Raw genomic sequence first — 19196 nt, 5'->3', positions numbered from 1 at the left:
TTTAAGTAAAAAATGGTCGTATCGAGAATTAAAAAAAAGCATTTTGAAACTCTAAGATTCTAGTTTTTAGATCTTTCGGTCGAAAATTTTTAGGAGCTACGGTTATCATGCAATTCTAAGATATAGTACGACAAACAAATTTTGCAAATTTTTTCATTTTTTTTCCAAGTTCACGGACTTGGAAAAATTTTTTCCAGCTAAGCCATTGCATGGACCAGATAGCTTGTTTATTCAGCTTTAATTTCCTTTTTTTAAAATTTCGATACGACCATTATTCATCAAAATATCGGACTTTTAATGGAAAAGGGTCCTTTTGTCTTCAATCATCGATATTTTGGCGACAAATGGTCGTACAGAGAATTGAAGAGCAATTTCGAAAACTGTAATAAATGTCCTATAACATGCTGCCGCAACTTTTCGAATATTTTTGTTTTTCGTTTTACACGAATTTAAAAAAATGGGAAAAAAAGAGTAATTTATGTTTTTTTAGAAAATTGACTTCTAAATTAGAAATATTCACGAAATGACTAATGTTAAGCATGACTTTTACAGTTCGATATACCCAGAAGAACCCTGTGAAGTTTCATCTCGATCTAGCGAACCGTTTCTTTGTTTCAAACAAACTTTTCAAAAAAATTAAAGGGTCACGTTTTTTGAGCTTAAACAGTTCATAATCATGATTAAAATGGAAAAAAATTTTTTTTTGGGGTTTTCACATTTGTACCACAAATAACTTGATTTAAATAAAAATTATTTTTCGAAAAATTTTAGATTTTTTTCTCTTTGGAAAATCTTTCGGATATTGAAGAAAACAAAATCCAATTGTTTCCAGCATGATTCGGCTTTTCTGTTATTATTATTATATTAAATTAAAGTCGATGGACAAAAGACAAAAGAATCGAAGACAAAAGGATCCTTTTCCATTAAAAGTCCAATATTTCGATGAATAATGGTCGTATCGAAATTTTAAAAAAAGGAAATTAAAGCTGAATAAACAACCTAGCTGGTCCATGCAATGGATTACCTGAAAAAAAATTTTCCAAGTCCGTGAACTCGGAAAAAAAATAAAAAAATTTGCAAAAATTTTTTGTCGCGCTAGGTATTTCTTAGAATTGCATGATAACCGTAGCTCCTAAAAATTTTCGACCGAAAGACCTAAAAACTAAAATCTTAGGGCTTCAAAATGCTTTTTTTAATTCTCGATATGACCATTTTTCACTTAACCCTTTCGCTGCGCAATACGTCTGAACGCGCCGTGCGCGATTGTTTATCGCGTGCGAATATATACGTCTGGAGCAGTTAGACCACTTATAGTTTTACATTATGTTGTGTTAAATTACGATTTACGATAAATTTTACGATTTTATTTTGAAGAAAATACAGTATATCTACTAAATAGAAACTGAAAGAAACATGAATAATCTTGGTACTATTACCAGTACCTCTTTCCATAAAAATATTTGTCACATTCGGTATAAGCTCGTCCGCAAAAATTCGCCTTACCAATTGCAATAACCGAGTCACTATGCGCACGGTTGCGAATATATACAGTTTGAGCAGCCTGATCCAATTTGACTATTTGTGCGAATTAATCCGTCTGGAGCAGTTTGAGCCCTATAAATTTTTAGCGAATATATACGTCTGGAGCAGTGAAAGGGTTAAATACAGTATGTCAAAAATCACGGAAAAATTTCGGAAATTCTTTTGACCTTTTAATTGTTTGCATTAGTGTAGAACAAAAAAAAATTACATAAAAATGTACATATTTTAAGATTCTCTACACGTGTCTACTCTGCGTCGGTAGAGTTAAGAAACACGCTGTATAGTATTGCCATTTTAAGTGTCAAAATGAATCAATCATTGAGATGTATCAGAATCTTAAAAACAATTTTGAAAAATACACCACGAAAATGGAAAAATTATTTTAAATACAGTCTGAAATCACCTCCAAGACATTTATTTGTTTCTTACCTTGCGCAAGCGATGGATCGGAAATAGAAAAGACTTTCTAACGCCGTACTTTCCCGGATTCAGTCCGTCCATGTACAATGTAAAAGCCATGTAAATGATCATGTCTATTATCAACATCACAAAAACGTTCAACATAGTAACATCATCGGTGCCCCCACTGCTAGATTTATAGAAATTGTTCCATTGAAGGCCTATATCTAAAAAAAAATGAAAAATGTGTAATATTCTTCGATATTCTCACCATTATTCATATTTATTTTACCTCTTTCTTCATAACCGGATATCGCTAGATACCCATAATGCAGCGCCATGTTCGGTAACAGAATTAACTCCATGTTCAAGCTCCAAGACAGCTTGGTGCCCATTTCCTCGAGCCCTAATCCATACTTTGCCACAAAATACGACAAGATCCATACCAGAACACCCGCCACCATGGCAACCGACGCTATAAAACGAAAATTCAAAAACAATCTCAAAATGATCCTAAGAAACAAGATTCGTTTTCTACTTACGTTTGTAGAACAACGAGCTGATGGCGAAACAGAAAATTGTGGCGGCCATGCAATACAACAGCAGAAAGACGAACAAAATGGAACCGTCCGTGTGTTCGATGGGGGGATATTCGGTGCCGAATAACGGCACTTTCATTAACACCACTATGCATAGAATGGAGAACAGCATCGGTATTATCCCATATATGAACCAACCGAGCCAAAGCATCCACGACTTCATACCTACCATTTTCAAAAGTTCCTATAAAAAAAACTCGATAATCCATTTTTCAAATTTTATAATCCTATCATTAAAAAATATATTGACTTTGGCGATCTAGAACATAAAAGTCTCTTGCAGCTAGATGACAAAAAAGACCCACTTTGTCAACTGAAAATTTAACGAAAATGTCGACTTTTTACAAGTTTTCAAAAAAAAATATTTTTTAGATATTTTTTTTTGCTATATAATTAAAGTTTTTAATTAAATTCATCTACAAAATAACAATAGTATAGATATTTTTTATTGCAGATACGAAACAGAAATTTCATAGTTTAGCTTTAAACAAGCGACTGTGTAAATAATTACTGGCATTATATAAAGAATCAAATTAAGTAACTACAAGTCAAACAAACAGTCGCCACAATTATTTCTAAAATCACTATAGCCATGTAAAATTTTTGGCAGCCATTTGACTATGTTGTGTCGCAGTTCAAGGATTACTCTTTATGAAAACAAGTGAAGTAAACATGAACGAATAACCTAACCTCACTATTTATTTGTTGGTACTTCTGAACTACACACAGAAATTCGAACATTTGCTAATTTGTGAAGAATTTTATGAATCGATTAATACTCATTTGACAACAAATTTGGTGTATTACACTTGTCCAATTTCTTCTAATTGATTTCATGAATTAATTCACGAAATGTAAAAGTTTAGTTAGTCCCTGAAGTTGGATTGAAATTGAATTGAAATTACTGCAATTTAGTCTTGTTTTCCACCATTGACTACTAATAATTAAAATCAAGCCTGCTAGAAATATTATTTATAAAAATAAAAATGGCCACAGTACACTTCACCGAGGTATTCCATACTCATTATATTGATAGTGGCATGGTATTATTTATTTTCATTATTTTCTCTATTATTTCTCTTAGAAAATTTATCTTTTAACCATAACAGAAATGTTCGCTTAAAATGTAGTTTTCTAACTTTTTTAATAAAATGTGGTGGCCTATTGCTTCGCACAGCGTGAACATATTCATCTTTTTCAATTGCCTGTTTCTATTTTATTATTGTTAGCTGCAGCGCTAGCTCATAAAAACGTTTACTTTGGAAATAGTAAATAGTACTGTTATATTCTTACTTTTATTCCAGAGTATTTCTCCTCTACGACTCGTTTTAGTACGGCGGGCGAGATGAAAATAAAACTGAAGAGGGTGATGATGGGTAGAAACGTTAAGAACATGGTGGTGAGGGCAGAATCCTGCTTATGTGGCGGATAAGGGAATTCTTGTACCATTACAGTTACGTTACTTTCTAGATCTTTTCCAGACACTTGCTCTATGAACGCCATATCCAGAGCTTTCTGAACAGACAGGTATCCTTTATAGTAATAGGGTGTTCCTAAAATTATGGAGAAACTTATTATTTTTGTATCTAGAACGTGAAACGGTACTTTTGCGTTCAAGAATGGAAGTTATTTTGCCGAGCTTAGTGAAGCGAAATATCCATTCGAAAATACAAAAACATCCCAACCAGCAAAACAATTTAATAATTTTCAGGTTATACGACAATTATGTTTTATTGTATTATTGCTTTCGAAATGCAAATTTGTTTTATTATAGCAGCAAGTACCATAATTTTGTTGAAACCTGAACGTATACACAGGATTTAATAGAAGTGCTTGCGCAGGTTTAATTTTTTTTTGTTTGCGTTATAAGTTTCGACAAAAAGACAATACAAACATATTTGCTTGTCTTGAAATTTTGAAAAATAGTTCAAAAATTTGTATGTTGAGTTGAAAAAACTGGGGAATTAAAAAACACACTGACTAAAATGGCCTTATTTTAATATATATAAAAAATATTATTAATAAAATTTGTTTCCAATATTAAGTAGAATTCAAATATCAATGAGAGCTGAAAATTTCAATACAATAAAAATGGAATTTGTATTGACAAAATATCAAAGTAGTGAATCAGGACATTAAAAATGATTGACTATAATTATTTTATATTAAACAATGGGTTTACCCATAATGACAGGAACTAGTCACGGTCAACAAATTTAGTCACATTAATTAACAGGATGTATTATTTATGTACAATTATCAAACATACACTCTTCATTTACATGCCGCAATATTTTAATGTTATTTTATTTTATTCATTTATTTCACAAGCCCCAAACACCGATAAAAATGATTCATACAAAAAAATAACATACAGATAATATATCAAATAAAATTAAAGCTACATTTCATTAGACTAATTTTTTTAAATATTTTACGATTTCTGCTTACCTGTACCAGGTTCAAAATTAAACGAATTTTTATAAAGCTCGGCTGTATTTACATCCGTTGAATAATAATCTTGGTGTACTCTCATCACATAATCAAAGTTTTTCTGGTCTTCTTCATTGAAAATAATAGCAATGACAGTATTATTATGGTGTGAGGCATAGTAATGTAATAACAATTCGTTTGAAGGAAACCCTTTAATATCTAAAAATGAGAAATTCATTTCATATCCTTAAAGTAACAATTACTTAAATAACTTACTGTTGTTATACATCTGGAATTTAACTTGGACTCTTTTCATTATATCTTGGTAAAATTCAGTGTTGGGGGTAAAGTATATTCTTGTCTCACTCACATCTAAATCACTGTACTGCAATATTTGGGGAGAGTTGTATGTCACCTCAGTTATCTCGATTTTGTTTAGTCCCGTAATTTTACTTCTTCCATAAGCGATTAATAAAAATAATAAAATAGGTAATAACGACTCTACAATAGTCAGCAGCCAATGTCTTTTCCTTATTATCAAGTTTTTCCAGACGACAACTTTCAATTGTAGTAGGAGCATCGTGATTGTTTCGGTACAAACGCTAGAGCTGTAACAAAGAAAATATAATCATTTGAGTCGATTTTTTTTACGAATTTCCACCAAGGTATCAAGTAGATTTTTATTACATAGATTTGATTTGACAGTTTATATGTTGAAAATTAAAAAAAGAGAATTACCTTTGTGAAGACTGAAATTAGTATATTAAGCGGAATTTGTTCCAGATTATGAAATATACAAACACAAATGCAAAATGCAATAGTCCGATAACGCAAACATTGGAAATTAGGTACTATTTTCAATGACACAGTTTATTATTCTACGTCACATCTGTTTTCTTTTAATAACACTACGTCGTTTTTCATTCCTGATTTTGATAAGTGTGATTACCAGTGTTGCCTGATTAGTAATTAAATTACCAACAATAACAACCAACCACAACCACATAAGACACAACAAAAAATATAATACTAGACACCAACCAATCCAAAGCGACATCTGACTACAGTGTTGCCAGATGTATATAATTCAAATCAATTGTTTACATAAAAAAAAATATATGTAGCGTTTATCAGTTAATATACCTAATTGTACAATGAAAGTTAATGCGAACCTTATAAGAAATTTCGTTAAAAACTGTAAATAAATTATTAAAGTTTTATTTTTAGTTGAGCTTCCTATTAATATTAACAGATGGCGCAATTAAAATATTACTGTCATTATAAGGTCTATGCATAATTTCAGGTCACAGCTGTCCGCCAAATTCGTTTTATATTTTTTAAACTTCAGTTAAATAATGATTTCATACAAAAGCAAATCAATGCAAGTTTTTTATCACATTGTTTCATTTTTTATTAATAGCTAAAAAGGCAGCAAACGCCCCATTATCGAGAATATAAGTAATTTTAGCAGGTATAATTCTAAAAAATAACATTATTCTTTCTAGGATGCACCTACCTATAGTCTTGATAAGAACGTTGTATCGAATAGATATGTTTACAATTATTTTTCTTAATATTATTCGCTGATGTTGCTAATCTAAATATGTAATTATATACAGGGTGTCTCATAATTAGCTGCCAACCCTGAACAGGCCGATTTTATGATCAAAACTAAGTAAAAAAGTTCATATGAACATGGGTCCGGAAATGCTTCCTAAGGGCACAGGGCAGAGGGCACATTGAAGAGGGAGGAATGCAAATAATTTTTTTGCAATATCTCAATCGCGTTGTGATAAAGGAATGAAATTTGATATACACAGCTAAATTTTGATGAGCAATTTGATGGACTAATCCATTTATTTCCACAAGGTCCTTGATACTTTGCGTGTGTAACTTTTTCATCTTTAACTTTTTAACAAATTGGACACCAAATTCCGTTTTCCCGAACTGTTTTACGTTAAAAAGGTACTCTTGTTTCAAATCGTTATCTTTAACGGTTTCTGAGAAAATCGCTCTTGAATTAATCCCACTTTGGTGAATTTCATAGTAATTTAAACAAAAAAAATTTTTTGTTTAAATTTAATCTAATTTTAATAAAAAAATAATAATAAAAAATTAAATTAAATAAAAATTAATCCTTTAAATGGAAAAGAGAGGAAAGGAAAATTATTATTATTATTTTTTGTTTAAATTACTATGAAATTGACCAAAGTGGGATTAATTCAAGAGCGATTTTCTCAGAAACCGTTAAAGATAACGATTTGAAACAAGAGTACCTTTTTAACGTAAAACAGTTCGGGAAAACGAAATTTGCTGTCCAATTTGTTAAAAAGTCAAAGATGAAAAAGTTACACACGCAAAGTACCAAGGGCCCCCCGTACCCACCCCAATGGACCTTGTGGAAATAAATGGATTAGTCCATCAAATTGCTCATCAAAATTTAGCTGTGTATACCAAATTTCATTCATTTATCACAACGCGATTGAGAGATATTGCAAAAAAATGATTTCCATTCCTCCCTCTTCAATATACACCTGTGCCCTTAGGAAGCATTTCCGGACCCATGTTCATCTTTTTTACTTAGTTTTGATCATAGAATCGGCCTGTTCAAGGTTGGCAGCTAATTATGAGACACCCTGTATTTTTTAGCGACATATACCTATTAGAAAATCAGCATATGGCAACATTGGCAACACTGTATGACTGACTACGACGAAGATCCTTGTTATAGGCGTAGCTACAGCTACTTTATCTTGGTGTGGCATATGGAGACCTCTAAAAAAAGAAGGATCGCGATCAGCGGCTTCCATCCTCATACGTTTTGAAAAAAGAAGCACGCAGTCACCGACTTGCTAATATGACAAAGATGATACTAGATCTTTTTTTCTGAAGTGGGCACCGGGCTTTCTGGGATGGGTCAGGTAGGTATTTTGATTTTGGTTACAGTATTTATCAACTGATACACATAAATTATCGATGTATTTGATTTTGTCATTTACGTACATATCTCGATCCGATATCTCCGTTTTGATAAAATTCTAAAAATAAACGAGGAACAAGTTGTGTTTCACTTTTTTTCAGTATTTCGAATGCATTATTGTTCACAGTTGCGCAATTTAAAACATACAAATTTTACAGACAATAATCATTGTCAACAAATTTAGGTAATTCATATAGTCATAGCAAAGAGGATAAACTAATATGTCCTCTTTGGTCATAGACACATTTCTTTGTTCTCAGTGGTTGGAGTAAAGAAAACCCAAGGATGTTTATAATTTATAATATATACAAATATCCTTGAGGAAAACTATCTATTTTTTTGACAACGGGAGTACGACTTTTGAACGTTTCCGCACACACATACACTAAAGACGCTTCTTGTTTTTACCACGGTTTTTACTCACCTTTAAGTGTTTGTTTCTTGAATTTCACAAAACTGAAGTCTTTAGTTTAAGAAATTTAAGGATGGAGTGCGCAGTAATAAACCCAACATATTTTCGTAACACAAAGCTATGGTTTCCAATAAAATGTATTCAAAAAATAACATAGTTTTTGTGGTCGGTGAATGGGGCGAACGCCGTTTGCGCGTAGCACTGAAGCAATAAGTATGCCGTGATCAACAGAAAATAGAACTGGACGTTATTTCTTATCTGTTCATTCCTCTTTATCGGTATATTTTTATCTGTGCCTTTATCATTTGCTGGTTTTGCACACTGACTTTCGAGTTTAATTCTGTTTGAATGCAGTGATTTTACAATAACCTGATAATAACTATGGTATATTTAATATTCGCTTATGCAGTTCATTATTCTGTTTATAAAACAATGTGTTTTAAATATAACTGTGACTTATCAGTACAGGTTACACCCGTATAAACATGCCTTTACCGCAAAAGTTACAGTTTCTTTGGAATAATAAAAATATTTTCGGAGCAGTTAGGTATTGATTAACACTGTCCTTATTATGTATGCTAGAAGAGATAACATTATGTATGTATTTGACAAATAAAACGGAAACATTATTTTTTTACTCTATTTTAAAGGTATTCAGCTAATTCAAATAAATGCAAAATCTAACAGCACATACCCAAGATTCCCAATTGCTAATATGCTAGTATATGCAAACAGCTAGTAGTAAACAGTTATCCAAAATAGAAATTAAAAATGATATGTCTAGAAATTCAGGTATGATACAGTGTGTCTCGGATGGACTCTTGTAAACTTTTTTTTATTGTTGATTTTCCGAGAAAAAGTTAAGAATCGCGTCTTCTTATTTGCAAAATGTGATTATTGATCTTTTCTGACTAAACCCCGTATTTAAGGATTTCTTGAGTTTTCGAACAACTTTGTTAAATACAGTTTTTAACGAAAACAAAAATTAAAGCCACTTTGCTTAGCGAAAATTTGACATTTTGAAATTTTTTGGACGCGCGTATGTTTTATTACATATTTGATTATTGCCCATGGCTTCCCAAGATAAGCAAAATTTTTTATTAAGAATAATTTTTTCTCGAAAAATATACAATAAAAAAATTTGCAAAGGTCCGGTACCCCATCCGAGACACACTGTATCATACCTAAATTTCTGCTATTGAAGAACTTTATTTGACTTCATTTGATTTTTTAAAGAGAGACAAATTTTTTGATCTTTTAACAAAAGCGAGAAAATAATAAAACTATTTAAAAAAACTTTTGAATATGGTAGAAAAAAATTGCGATAACTAAAATTATTGTTAAAGTACCACGTAAAATATTTGAATATAAAAGTTTAATATCTGAATAATATTATTGAAACGAAAATAGAGGTCAAGAGGAATAATACTGATAAACCATCTAATTTTACTAAAAATATATTAACAAAAATGTACCAACACACTACATTTAAAAGAAGAATATCATTAGGATTGTCTCCAATTAGTAAACGATTAGATCCCAAAATTAGACAGTCGGTTTTTGCTCCACGTAGTTGGTCATATCTTATAACTTTTCAACAGAAATGGGAAATCCAAATTATAATTTTCCCTCGATTCTCTTCCAAATAATCTCCGCCTCTTTGTTCTTCAGATGTAAATTATTTAAAATTGTGGGATCTGTAAAAAACTGTACTGAATTATTATTTTTTATTTTCATTGTAAAAATAAATAACATGCCAGAACCTCTAAACCAGGGGTCGGCAAGTAATTTTAGGTGGGGTCAGGATACTTTTGAAAATTTTTAACGAGGTCCAGAAAAAAATTCATATTTCTTACTATTTTTTTATTTTAATTTACACTAAAATTTAACTGCTTACTAACCACTAAAAACTCAAACCACTCACATATTATAAAATACTAGAAAAAATCATAATGGTGGCACTCAAATGTAAAAAAATATTTTTTAAATATTTTATTTGAGTAATTTATACTTTCAAAAAATTTTTGGCGGTCCAGTATTTTACCTTTCGCGGTCCGGACCTGGACCGCGGTCCGCCAGTTGCCGACTGCTGCTCTAAACCATTTACCACATTTGAATTATTTAGGAATTTTAAAATCAAAACATACGTGGCGGGTCATTTTGGCAATGCATGTGTTGGAATCTTAGAAGCCATATAATACAGGGGGTTTGGAAAATCTGGTACAAAATTTAAGGAGGTGAAAGTAGAGCCAAAAATAGTAAAAAAAGTTGTTATAAACGTGGGTCCTCCGGAGCACCGTTACTGAGATATGGCCCTCCAAAGGAGTCTTATCTTTTGGATATTATTTAAAATAACTTTCTTTCTGATTAAGATAACAGAATGAAAATTGTAGGTAATAATCCTACTACAAGGGTCTTTAACTATCATAAGTTTCATCAAAATCGGTTATAAATAAGGATAGTTTTCTAACTACCCTTAACAGAAATTTTTGGAATTTTTTTTATTCCTTTGAATTATCAAGCAAATAACATTATTTTTTAATGAATTTGACTTTTGTGAAGAAAAAATGTCCCTACTTACTTTTTTTTCGAATTCTGCATAGTTTAGTCAGAAATAATTATTTTTTAAATAATGCATGGCTCAGAACAGTAACTTTTTTTTAACATTTTCACATAGTAGGCATCTTTCATAGTGACAGTTTCGTTGTAACGATACTAATGTTTATCACTTTCGCGTGCTATCGTTTAAATTCTTACGTTTCTTTATCTTCTTAGTTGTGATCTTTGTGCTTGACTGCATTTCACTCGATTTTTTTACAACCATGAACCATCATCAGCAGACGCTCTTCTGACACTCGCAGTAGGATTACGTTAAAAAAGTCCTAAAATTAATTCGTTTAAACCATGCCTACGCCTCCTTGGACGGCCAAATTCACGATATCTTGAAGTTAGGGCTCCTGATTCCATCGTTCTTGCATGAATTTTTCAAAACAATTTTGCAGAAGGTTGCCTTCTATCAAGGAAACGTTGCCGATACTCTTTTTGAGACGCCAGACTATTTTCATTACAGAAATAAATGCATATCGGCATATTCACGGTTAGTAAAAGCATAATGGTTCATAGTTGGGAAATAATCGAATGAAGTGCAAAGTCAAGCACAAAGATCACAACTAAGAAAATAAACATAAGAATTTAAATCGCCGATTTTGATGAAACTTATGATAGTTGATGATTATAGTAACTTTTTTTTACTATTTTAGACTTTACTTTCACCTACTGAAATTTTGTACCTACTTTTACAAACACCCTGTATACTGAGAAACAGTTAATGAGGAGAGTTTTAAACCATTATGTCGTTCTATCTGTTTAAATTTTAAAATAACAGTTTATTTGATTTCTGTACATCCAGTTACAATCACCTTTTTCTTTTCTTCTTCTAAGCACTGATCTAAATAATATATATCCTTCTCGATCCCATCGAATCATAGACAAAGATTACTGAAATAACAGACATCGTCTGACGTTATTTAACACGCTAACAATTTAAATTAAAAAATAACGATTACCACTTTAAAAAATAACGATTACATTTTTTTTTTTGAAAAAATTTAACTCAGATGTTTGATTTAATGTCTTCATTCCAAGAAGCCATCATCGTCTTTCTTCATAAAAGAGTACAAAAGACTGTGGTAAATTCAAACAGAACACATCGGTCTAAAACTATCATCATTCAGTACAAAATGTCCCTCCCCAGGTATACTCACAGTACCTTCTCTTTCAATGAAATCAGACACTGTTTTATATATCGCTAAGAATGGTATGGCCATATTCACTCTCGGGTACACCATGTTATTATTCTCCAGTTTGGCGTTACACACGATTATCCCCAGAAGAGCACCATCTTGGTCCAGTACGGCACCACCACTTGACCCAGGATGGACGCAACATGTGGTCTTTATCATGGAAGGGTTGATTTGACTGATACAGCCCTTGGATAGTGTAGGGGAGGGATTGCATTCCCTTGGGAATAACGAGTATCCCGCGGAATATACTGTATCTCCTGCAATATATAAATTTTGCGACAAAACCAACTGCAGTTTACAGGAACATAGCATTTTTAATAATATGTAGGTACAAGTTTTTTTTACTAAAGAAATGTGTACTCACCTGATTTGTGATTTTTTCTCGAAATAGAAACGGATTTTAATTGAAATCTTTCCAGAATGTCTGTTGGGTCAGATTTCACAAGTGCTAAATCAAAAACCTCACCCTGTGGTGTTCGATATATCGAATGTGCATCACAGCTTTGTCCTTTATGAAAAAGGGACACTTTCGCATCTCCCTAAAAGTTTTTTTTACAATTAAGTTGTAGGTTTACAATTGGGTACAAAAAGTTGGTACACACTGAGAGAAATCGACCAATAAAGATAATAGTTCTGTTCCAACAAGAGTCGGGGATTGGTTCCGAACCGTTCGAAATGTTTGGCCAGCTAAGTTCTAAATGTGTCTTCAGTGAATATATCGCAAGAATTAGTTGAATGCACATTTCTGACGGTTCGGAACCAATCCCTGACTCTTGTTGGAACAGACCTAATATTTACTATAACAGAAATGTTTGTTATTAGCGTTACAGTATCATAGGCCAAACTAAATAAAAAATATTTTACACAACACAATCTTAAGTCGATGCTCTATTGGAACAAGAGGGTACCTTCTGAAAGTGAATAGGTACATTTTTTTTAGCATTTCTGCCAATAAATGTAACTAGATTACTGCACGAGAAAAAGAGATATTTTGGGTATTTACTCTTTCCTCAATGATTAGAGAGTAGTAGATTATGTAAACATTGTCATTGACATTTCTCTTAGTGTACAAATAGTATACCCAAAGGATTACTTTTAGAGATCATTGTAGTTTTAGTTCGAGTTGTGAGCAAATTTTTGAAATATACCTACTACAACATGAGAATTAGTGATAAAGATTCCTTTTTCTTCACTGAGCAAAACGGCGGTGCCCCAACGTTTTCCGCTGTAAATCTGCACCAGACAACATTCAAGAGAGGCTAAAAAATGAGAGAGTGAAGACTCATATCTTGTTTAAAGTTCAAATAGTAATTAAAAAATGTATACAACGTTGTTATTGCAAAAGTCGGAATGTTTGTTTCGCAGACTGACTGAGCAGACATTTGGTGATTACTGCTGAATGAATGTGCCAGTTCCATAATAATTCCTTTTATTTGATATTCAGGATTCGCAACTAGGTTAAATTCAAGCAGAATAATAAAGCTATGTGGGTGTACAAATTTTATTTACTCATATGGGTGTAACTTATCTTAAACACTTAATATTTTTTTACAGTGAAATTGAAAATGTGACTTACGCATTGAAACCTATATTTATGATTAATATGCTAAGATTAATGAAATCGGTAAGAAATATTATGGAGGCCTCAAGGTTAAAAATATACAGCTACATAAATTTGTGGAAGCACCGAATATAACAATAATGAATCAGTAGTTCCCCGTGATTATTGCTTTGTAGTTTATCTATTGTGCATAAGCCATTTCTATTTCAGGACTGACTATCACTACATAATAATAATAATATACCGCCCCTAATCCATTGAAGTGTCTTGCGTCTGGAATAAAAAGCAATGTAACTTACCGATCACTCTAGGTTTTTCCAAGCTTCGAATGGTATCGAACATTCTTACAGGAATATCTACTAGTTCTAAAATAATTGGTTTTATATCGGCCATTAGTGTTAGTCCGACCCATTCTCCTCTCCACCAGCTGATACTTGATAATACAAGTCCTATAGGAACTTTCTCGTTTGAAGGGTTATGACTACTAAAAATGCAACGAAAGCCTAAAGTCCTTCCTTTGTGGGTGGCGATGTTTCATTATTCTTTACTGAATATTATTCAATTGAATAATAAAAATATAAAGCTTTAGCCATCTAATTTTGTATTTAGATATATTTTACATAAAAAGTTATCAAGATAATTTAAATTAAATTAAGTGCCTTAGATTTAGGTTGCTTTATGATTACGAGGTATTTCACAATAATGTAGCAAACTTCCCTCTTTACAGAATCAAAATACAAACGTAGATTTGCCCGTAATATATCAAAAATAAAAAGACATTTTGCTGTAAAAAAGAATAATGTTATACACAATTAAAAATATAATAAGTAATAAGCGCACTTTCTGAAAATTAAACAATTGTTAGATACTGGTTTGTCATTATGTATTTGTTATGATTGGCAACTGTGTACCCTAGGTAGGTACATATTTTAATATTTATTTTATTATTTTAAAAACGTCTGTATATAATAACAGTTTTCTCAAAGAAACATTATAGTAAATTAAAAGTAACATAAACTTTTAAAGAATGAATTTATTACATGACGATCTATTTTATTGATTTTATCGCACTATGGTAAGATTACTGTTCCCTTTCTTAAATAACCTATGTCTTGAATCTTATTTTTATTGCATAGACAAAAATGACAATTTAATAGATAATTCCAATTTCACATCGTAACTTCCGTTGTTGGCTATTAGGATTACTTAATAATTTTTAGGGTAGTCCCAGTCATCACATAAACATTTTTTATTCGATTAAAATCCATATCGACGTAAAACTCTAGACTGTGTAAAATATAAATCGGTAAGTTTTGTACATTTATGTTAATTTTTTTGTCTTATTTCGTTCCTATTTTTCTGTTGCTCTTTTTATATAATTTCTTGTATACGTTTTCAATTACCTACTCACCTATCACAAAGGTACACAGGACTTCCTTCCCCTCCAGGAGTGCACGGGCAATCGCTGAGGATAAGGCAGGACGAATTACCGAAAATATTAGAAACAATACCTTTGGACACAGAGTCCATAAAATTCCTATTCGCAAATGGGACAGACCTAGTATAAATTGTAGTTCCCTTGTTAACATCCAAGGTAATAACCAAATTCCACCATTCTTTTAGGACTTTTTTAAAACCTTCAATACCTGCTCCTTCTCTAAGAACTAGTACAAAAAATAAGGACATAACTTCGCTTATATTCCTGTTATTGTCTATAGAATCTATGGCCCAGTTTTGGAAAACATATTTGTTAGAGTTTTTGATGTTGTCAGAGATAAATGCTGATAAAATTTTTGCCTTTCTCACAGTGTACAACTTTTCCTGTTTCGATACAACATTTAAGGAAATATCGCTCTCTGGAAAGTTCGTCGTTAATTTTCCCGGTTGTAATTCTTGGAGAACTGTTTGTGGCCATTGATCAAAAAGGATGTTCGCTGTTATTATGACGTAATCGTCATTCAACATCAAACCCGAACATGCTAAAACTGTGTTTTGGACTTTGTCTTCTCTTTCAACCAGTACCAAGTGCGATTTCATTCTCTAAATGGAATGTATTTCGATAAAAAACTTCAACGCGAAGAGCTAATGCTCATCACTCCTCTAAAGTATTATTACTCGTGTTCGAGTCAGTTGCCATTCAATAGTTACTATTCTTCGTTGTAGTAACATTCTTTTCCTGCATTCAATAATATGTAGTTAATATTTAAAAATAGTACCTATATCGTTATATTAGGATTAAAAGTGATACTTTTGTGGCGAGCAAAGTTACTTGACCATATTTTTTAATAAAAAAGTGATTTTTCGAAAAACAAGTGCATCTAGATTCTAGAGGCGCAATGTTTATAAAAAATCGTGTTCCCTACAAGTATTCTAGGGATATATCTTAGTTTTTAATGAGAGACACTGTATGTATACCAAATTGTATAATTGGAAATATTTTCAATGTTGAAATGTTTTTTGAAGGTAAATTTGTTAATTACACTACTTACTTTTACAATCATGTGTACGATGCATGTGTACCTTTTAGATCTTAGATCTCAAAATATATCAGATTAACAACAAAGATTAGATAAAATGCATAAGGGGTACTTATGTAGATATTTATTTAATGCTCTGTTTTTTGAATTAGGTTGTATGTATTACGAAAAAAAAAAACTCTATTTTAATATAGAGATATTTTTGCTATTGTCGTTTACAGATATATTTCGAATATCAAACGTTACCGGCTTCCTGAAAACTGTAATGTAACATAAACTATCCAGGAAGTGGCTTACTTGGGAAAACCGAATTTGACAGAAGCTGTTGTAAGTATAACTTAACGAGTTAAGAATTAGAATAATACATTTGCAAGAGGAAGAAAAACTTCATCAGTCATTTGTGTGCAAAGAAATTAGCAGCACGAAACATAAGCCCTATGTTTTGTTTTGGAAAACCTGCAGTTAATAAACATTGCAAATTCTTTTCTCAAATCAAAAAGTTTAAACTATAGCTCAAACTGCTCAAATCAAAAGAATATACAGGGTGTTTCAATTAAAACATCCCACCTGGAAAATACCGGAATAAAAAAAACGTGAACATGTCGACTTTCTTTTCAAGGGGGGCACGTGATGGCGTAAGTTTTGGTGTCTTGGAAGCTAACCCTTAGGCAAGGGCGCAAAATACCCATAAACTTTAAATGGCATTCTATGTTGAGTTACACTGTATTTTAAAGCTTTTTCAATTCTACTCACGACGACATACAACTTTTTAAATTTTGGTTTGGATATGACAATAAAATCACCACTTAAAGAATAAGACAAAATATCAATGAATGAAATAATGTTATTTTATTAAATGTTCAAATTGTTTTCCTTCCTCTTCCATACAATAATAACATCTTTGCTTTGCATGTGTGGCATAATATCACCAGCATGATGCTTTACCACATTATGCCATAGCTGTGCGTGATTTTCTTAATCAGAACTTTCCAATCACTGGATAGAACGCAAGTCGATGTGTCTCAGGTGTTTTTGTTTTTTTTTTTAATTCCGATATTTTCCAGGTGGGAAGTTTTAATTGAAACACCCTGTATGTAAGTAATATAAACAAAATCAATTAAGCTGTAACAAATTTGTTACCTAACGCTTTTCAAACAAATATTTTTTTTGTTGATTATGAATAACATCAAATGACTCTTTTGACCACCACGTACGTAATCCAAAGGCAACACAAAGGTCAGTTTGTCTTGCTGAACAATGTTGGTAAGTAACTACTCTCCAGGGTCGTATCAATGGGGAGGAGTCAAGTAATTTTTCCATTTTTTTTTTGTACCAAATATGACTCAATATATATGCCAACGAAACTAATAAATTGAGAGGATCCTTTCTTTAGTGAATAGTAAAAAAAAACAAAAAAGTAAAACTACTCACCACCGACTCCTGTAATTATTATAAAATTATAACAAGTTATGTGTAACTTAATAACAGTTCATAAAATTCTTGACATTTGACAGCGTTGAACTCTATACCTAAACGAGGTACGTTTATTACACATATTTCTGTATAATTATTTTCTACTACTATTAAATTTTATTTTCAAGTAGTCAACAAAATATATATTACATATGTATTAGTGGTTGCATAACAACAAAACGTAGCATCTTCAACTTTTCTATATACATTCTATCTGTAGTGTGATTCAGTTTCATGAAAATGGAATCGGAAAGGTTAGTGTCAGTATGGGACTGGCAATGTTTAAAATAGGTACTAAACATAGATAGACATAGATTATTACATTTTTGCCTATAATATTTCGTTGGAATTTCTCAAAATAATATTAAAGAGGAATGATGACGTAAAAATGTAATTTTATGTTGGTGGTAGTGATGGGCGGGTCGGGTCTGACCCGGATCAAAGATTCGGATCTTTACGATGATCTGACTGACCCGAATCCCGATATAAGTTCTGTCGGATCACTCGGGTCGCGGACCTCAGCTAATCTCGTATGGCCGTGCTGTGGCACTATGTAATGAAATTGATCGCAGAGGTTTACGGAGTACGCCGCCGCTCCCGAGACCCGTATGTAGTGATGGGAAGACTCGTGTATTTTAGTGACCCGGGTCATCTAGATCAATCATTATGATGACCCGTTCTGCCCATTCATGCGGCTGAGCCACCTGCAGTAGCGAGAGCGGTGACATCAGATGATTATGATATATTTTATTGGCTCGTTATTTCCATCAGCTGCTCGATTTTGTTTAGTAAAATAAAAACAGTTTTATTCTCTCATGTCAAGTGAATTATTATGTGAAAAATAATGTAGACTATAGGATTTAGTAGATATTTAGATACCTATCTTTCTACTAACTTACCTTGCAACCTTTAAGGATATATTTTATTTATTTAAATCGTTTTTTTATTTTTTGATAAGTGGATATAATAGCTATTTATGATATAATTTTGGATATATATTTTTCCTTTCATACCACCACAGCAATGGATCTTCATGTCTAACAACAACAACAACAATTTTTTTAGATTCAAAAGGTTCAAGAAAACATAAAATATACCTATATAACGGCCTTATGCTTATCTATAATGTAATATACTATTATATTTGATTTGTGTCAATTGTGTCAAATAAAATATTACTACTACTAAAGAACTGCTCTTTTTTGCGATGTATGCAAGTAACATCGAAAGGCAAACATCGATATTGGAATCGATGTTTCGAACTTTCTAACATCGATGACAATTGACAAACCATCGACAGAAAAACATCGATGCTTTCCAAACATCGGATATTATCGCCCAGCACTAATACCCCAGATTCTAATACAGTCCCACAACCAGAACCGTTCAGTCAACGTCGGATCCAGAACGAAGCGACCGACCCGACGACCCGGGATCCGGATCATAGATTCGGCTCATTGAAGAGACCCGGATCCGGTGACCCGAATCCTAAAAATGACCCGTTTTGCCCTTCACTA

General features: G+C 32.0%; 2 protein-coding genes across 5 annotated transcripts in view; both read right to left on the bottom strand.

The window, feature by feature from the left end:
* The window catches only part of LOC108913341, a 55855-nt gene extending 49853 nt beyond the window's left edge, over window positions 1–6002 (bottom strand). The window contains exons 1-7 of the mRNA XM_018718881.2: window positions 5712–6002; window positions 5250–5581; window positions 4992–5192; window positions 3834–4093; window positions 2484–2724; window positions 2234–2416; window positions 1972–2168 (exon numbers count right to left, since the gene is read on the bottom strand). Of these exons, the coding sequence (XP_018574397.2) occupies window positions 1972–2168; window positions 2234–2416; window positions 2484–2724; window positions 3834–4093; window positions 4992–5192; window positions 5250–5553 (1386 nt within the window). The 5' untranslated portion in view covers window positions 5554–5581; window positions 5712–6002. The remainder of the gene's footprint in view (window positions 1–1971; window positions 2169–2233; window positions 2417–2483; window positions 2725–3833; window positions 4094–4991; window positions 5193–5249; window positions 5582–5711) is intronic.
* Window positions 6003–9806: 3804 nt separating this feature from the next.
* Window positions 9807–17719, bottom strand: LOC108913346 (peroxisomal leader peptide-processing protease). Of its 4 annotated transcripts, none has more exons than XM_018718889.1 (7): window positions 17638–17719; window positions 15141–15905; window positions 14029–14213; window positions 13321–13427; window positions 12533–12707; window positions 12130–12425; window positions 9807–10072 (listed from the first exon to the last, which is right to left on the bottom strand). In XM_018718889.1, exons 2-7 carry the CDS (start codon window positions 15764–15766, stop codon window positions 9983–9985), a joined length of 1479 nt encoding a protein of 492 aa, XP_018574405.1. In that variant the 5' UTR covers window positions 15767–15905; window positions 17638–17719; the 3' UTR covers window positions 9807–9982. The 4 variants fall into 4 exon arrangements, with proteins under 4 accessions (XP_018574405.1, XP_018574408.1, XP_018574407.1 ...); XM_018718892.1 differs by having other exon boundaries at window positions 12135–12425; XM_018718891.1 differs by having other exon boundaries at window positions 9807–10062; window positions 12135–12425.
* Between the last annotated feature and the right edge of the window lie 1477 nt (window positions 17720–19196).

Source organism: Anoplophora glabripennis, unplaced genomic scaffold, assembly GCF_000390285.2.
Source record: "Anoplophora glabripennis isolate ALB-LARVAE unplaced genomic scaffold, Agla_2.0 scaffold426, whole genome shotgun sequence".
Lineage (NCBI taxonomy): Eukaryota > Metazoa > Arthropoda > Insecta > Coleoptera > Cerambycidae > Anoplophora > Anoplophora glabripennis.
The sequence above is the reverse complement of the archived record's forward strand: the minus strand, read 5'-3'. Positions and strand labels throughout refer to the sequence as shown.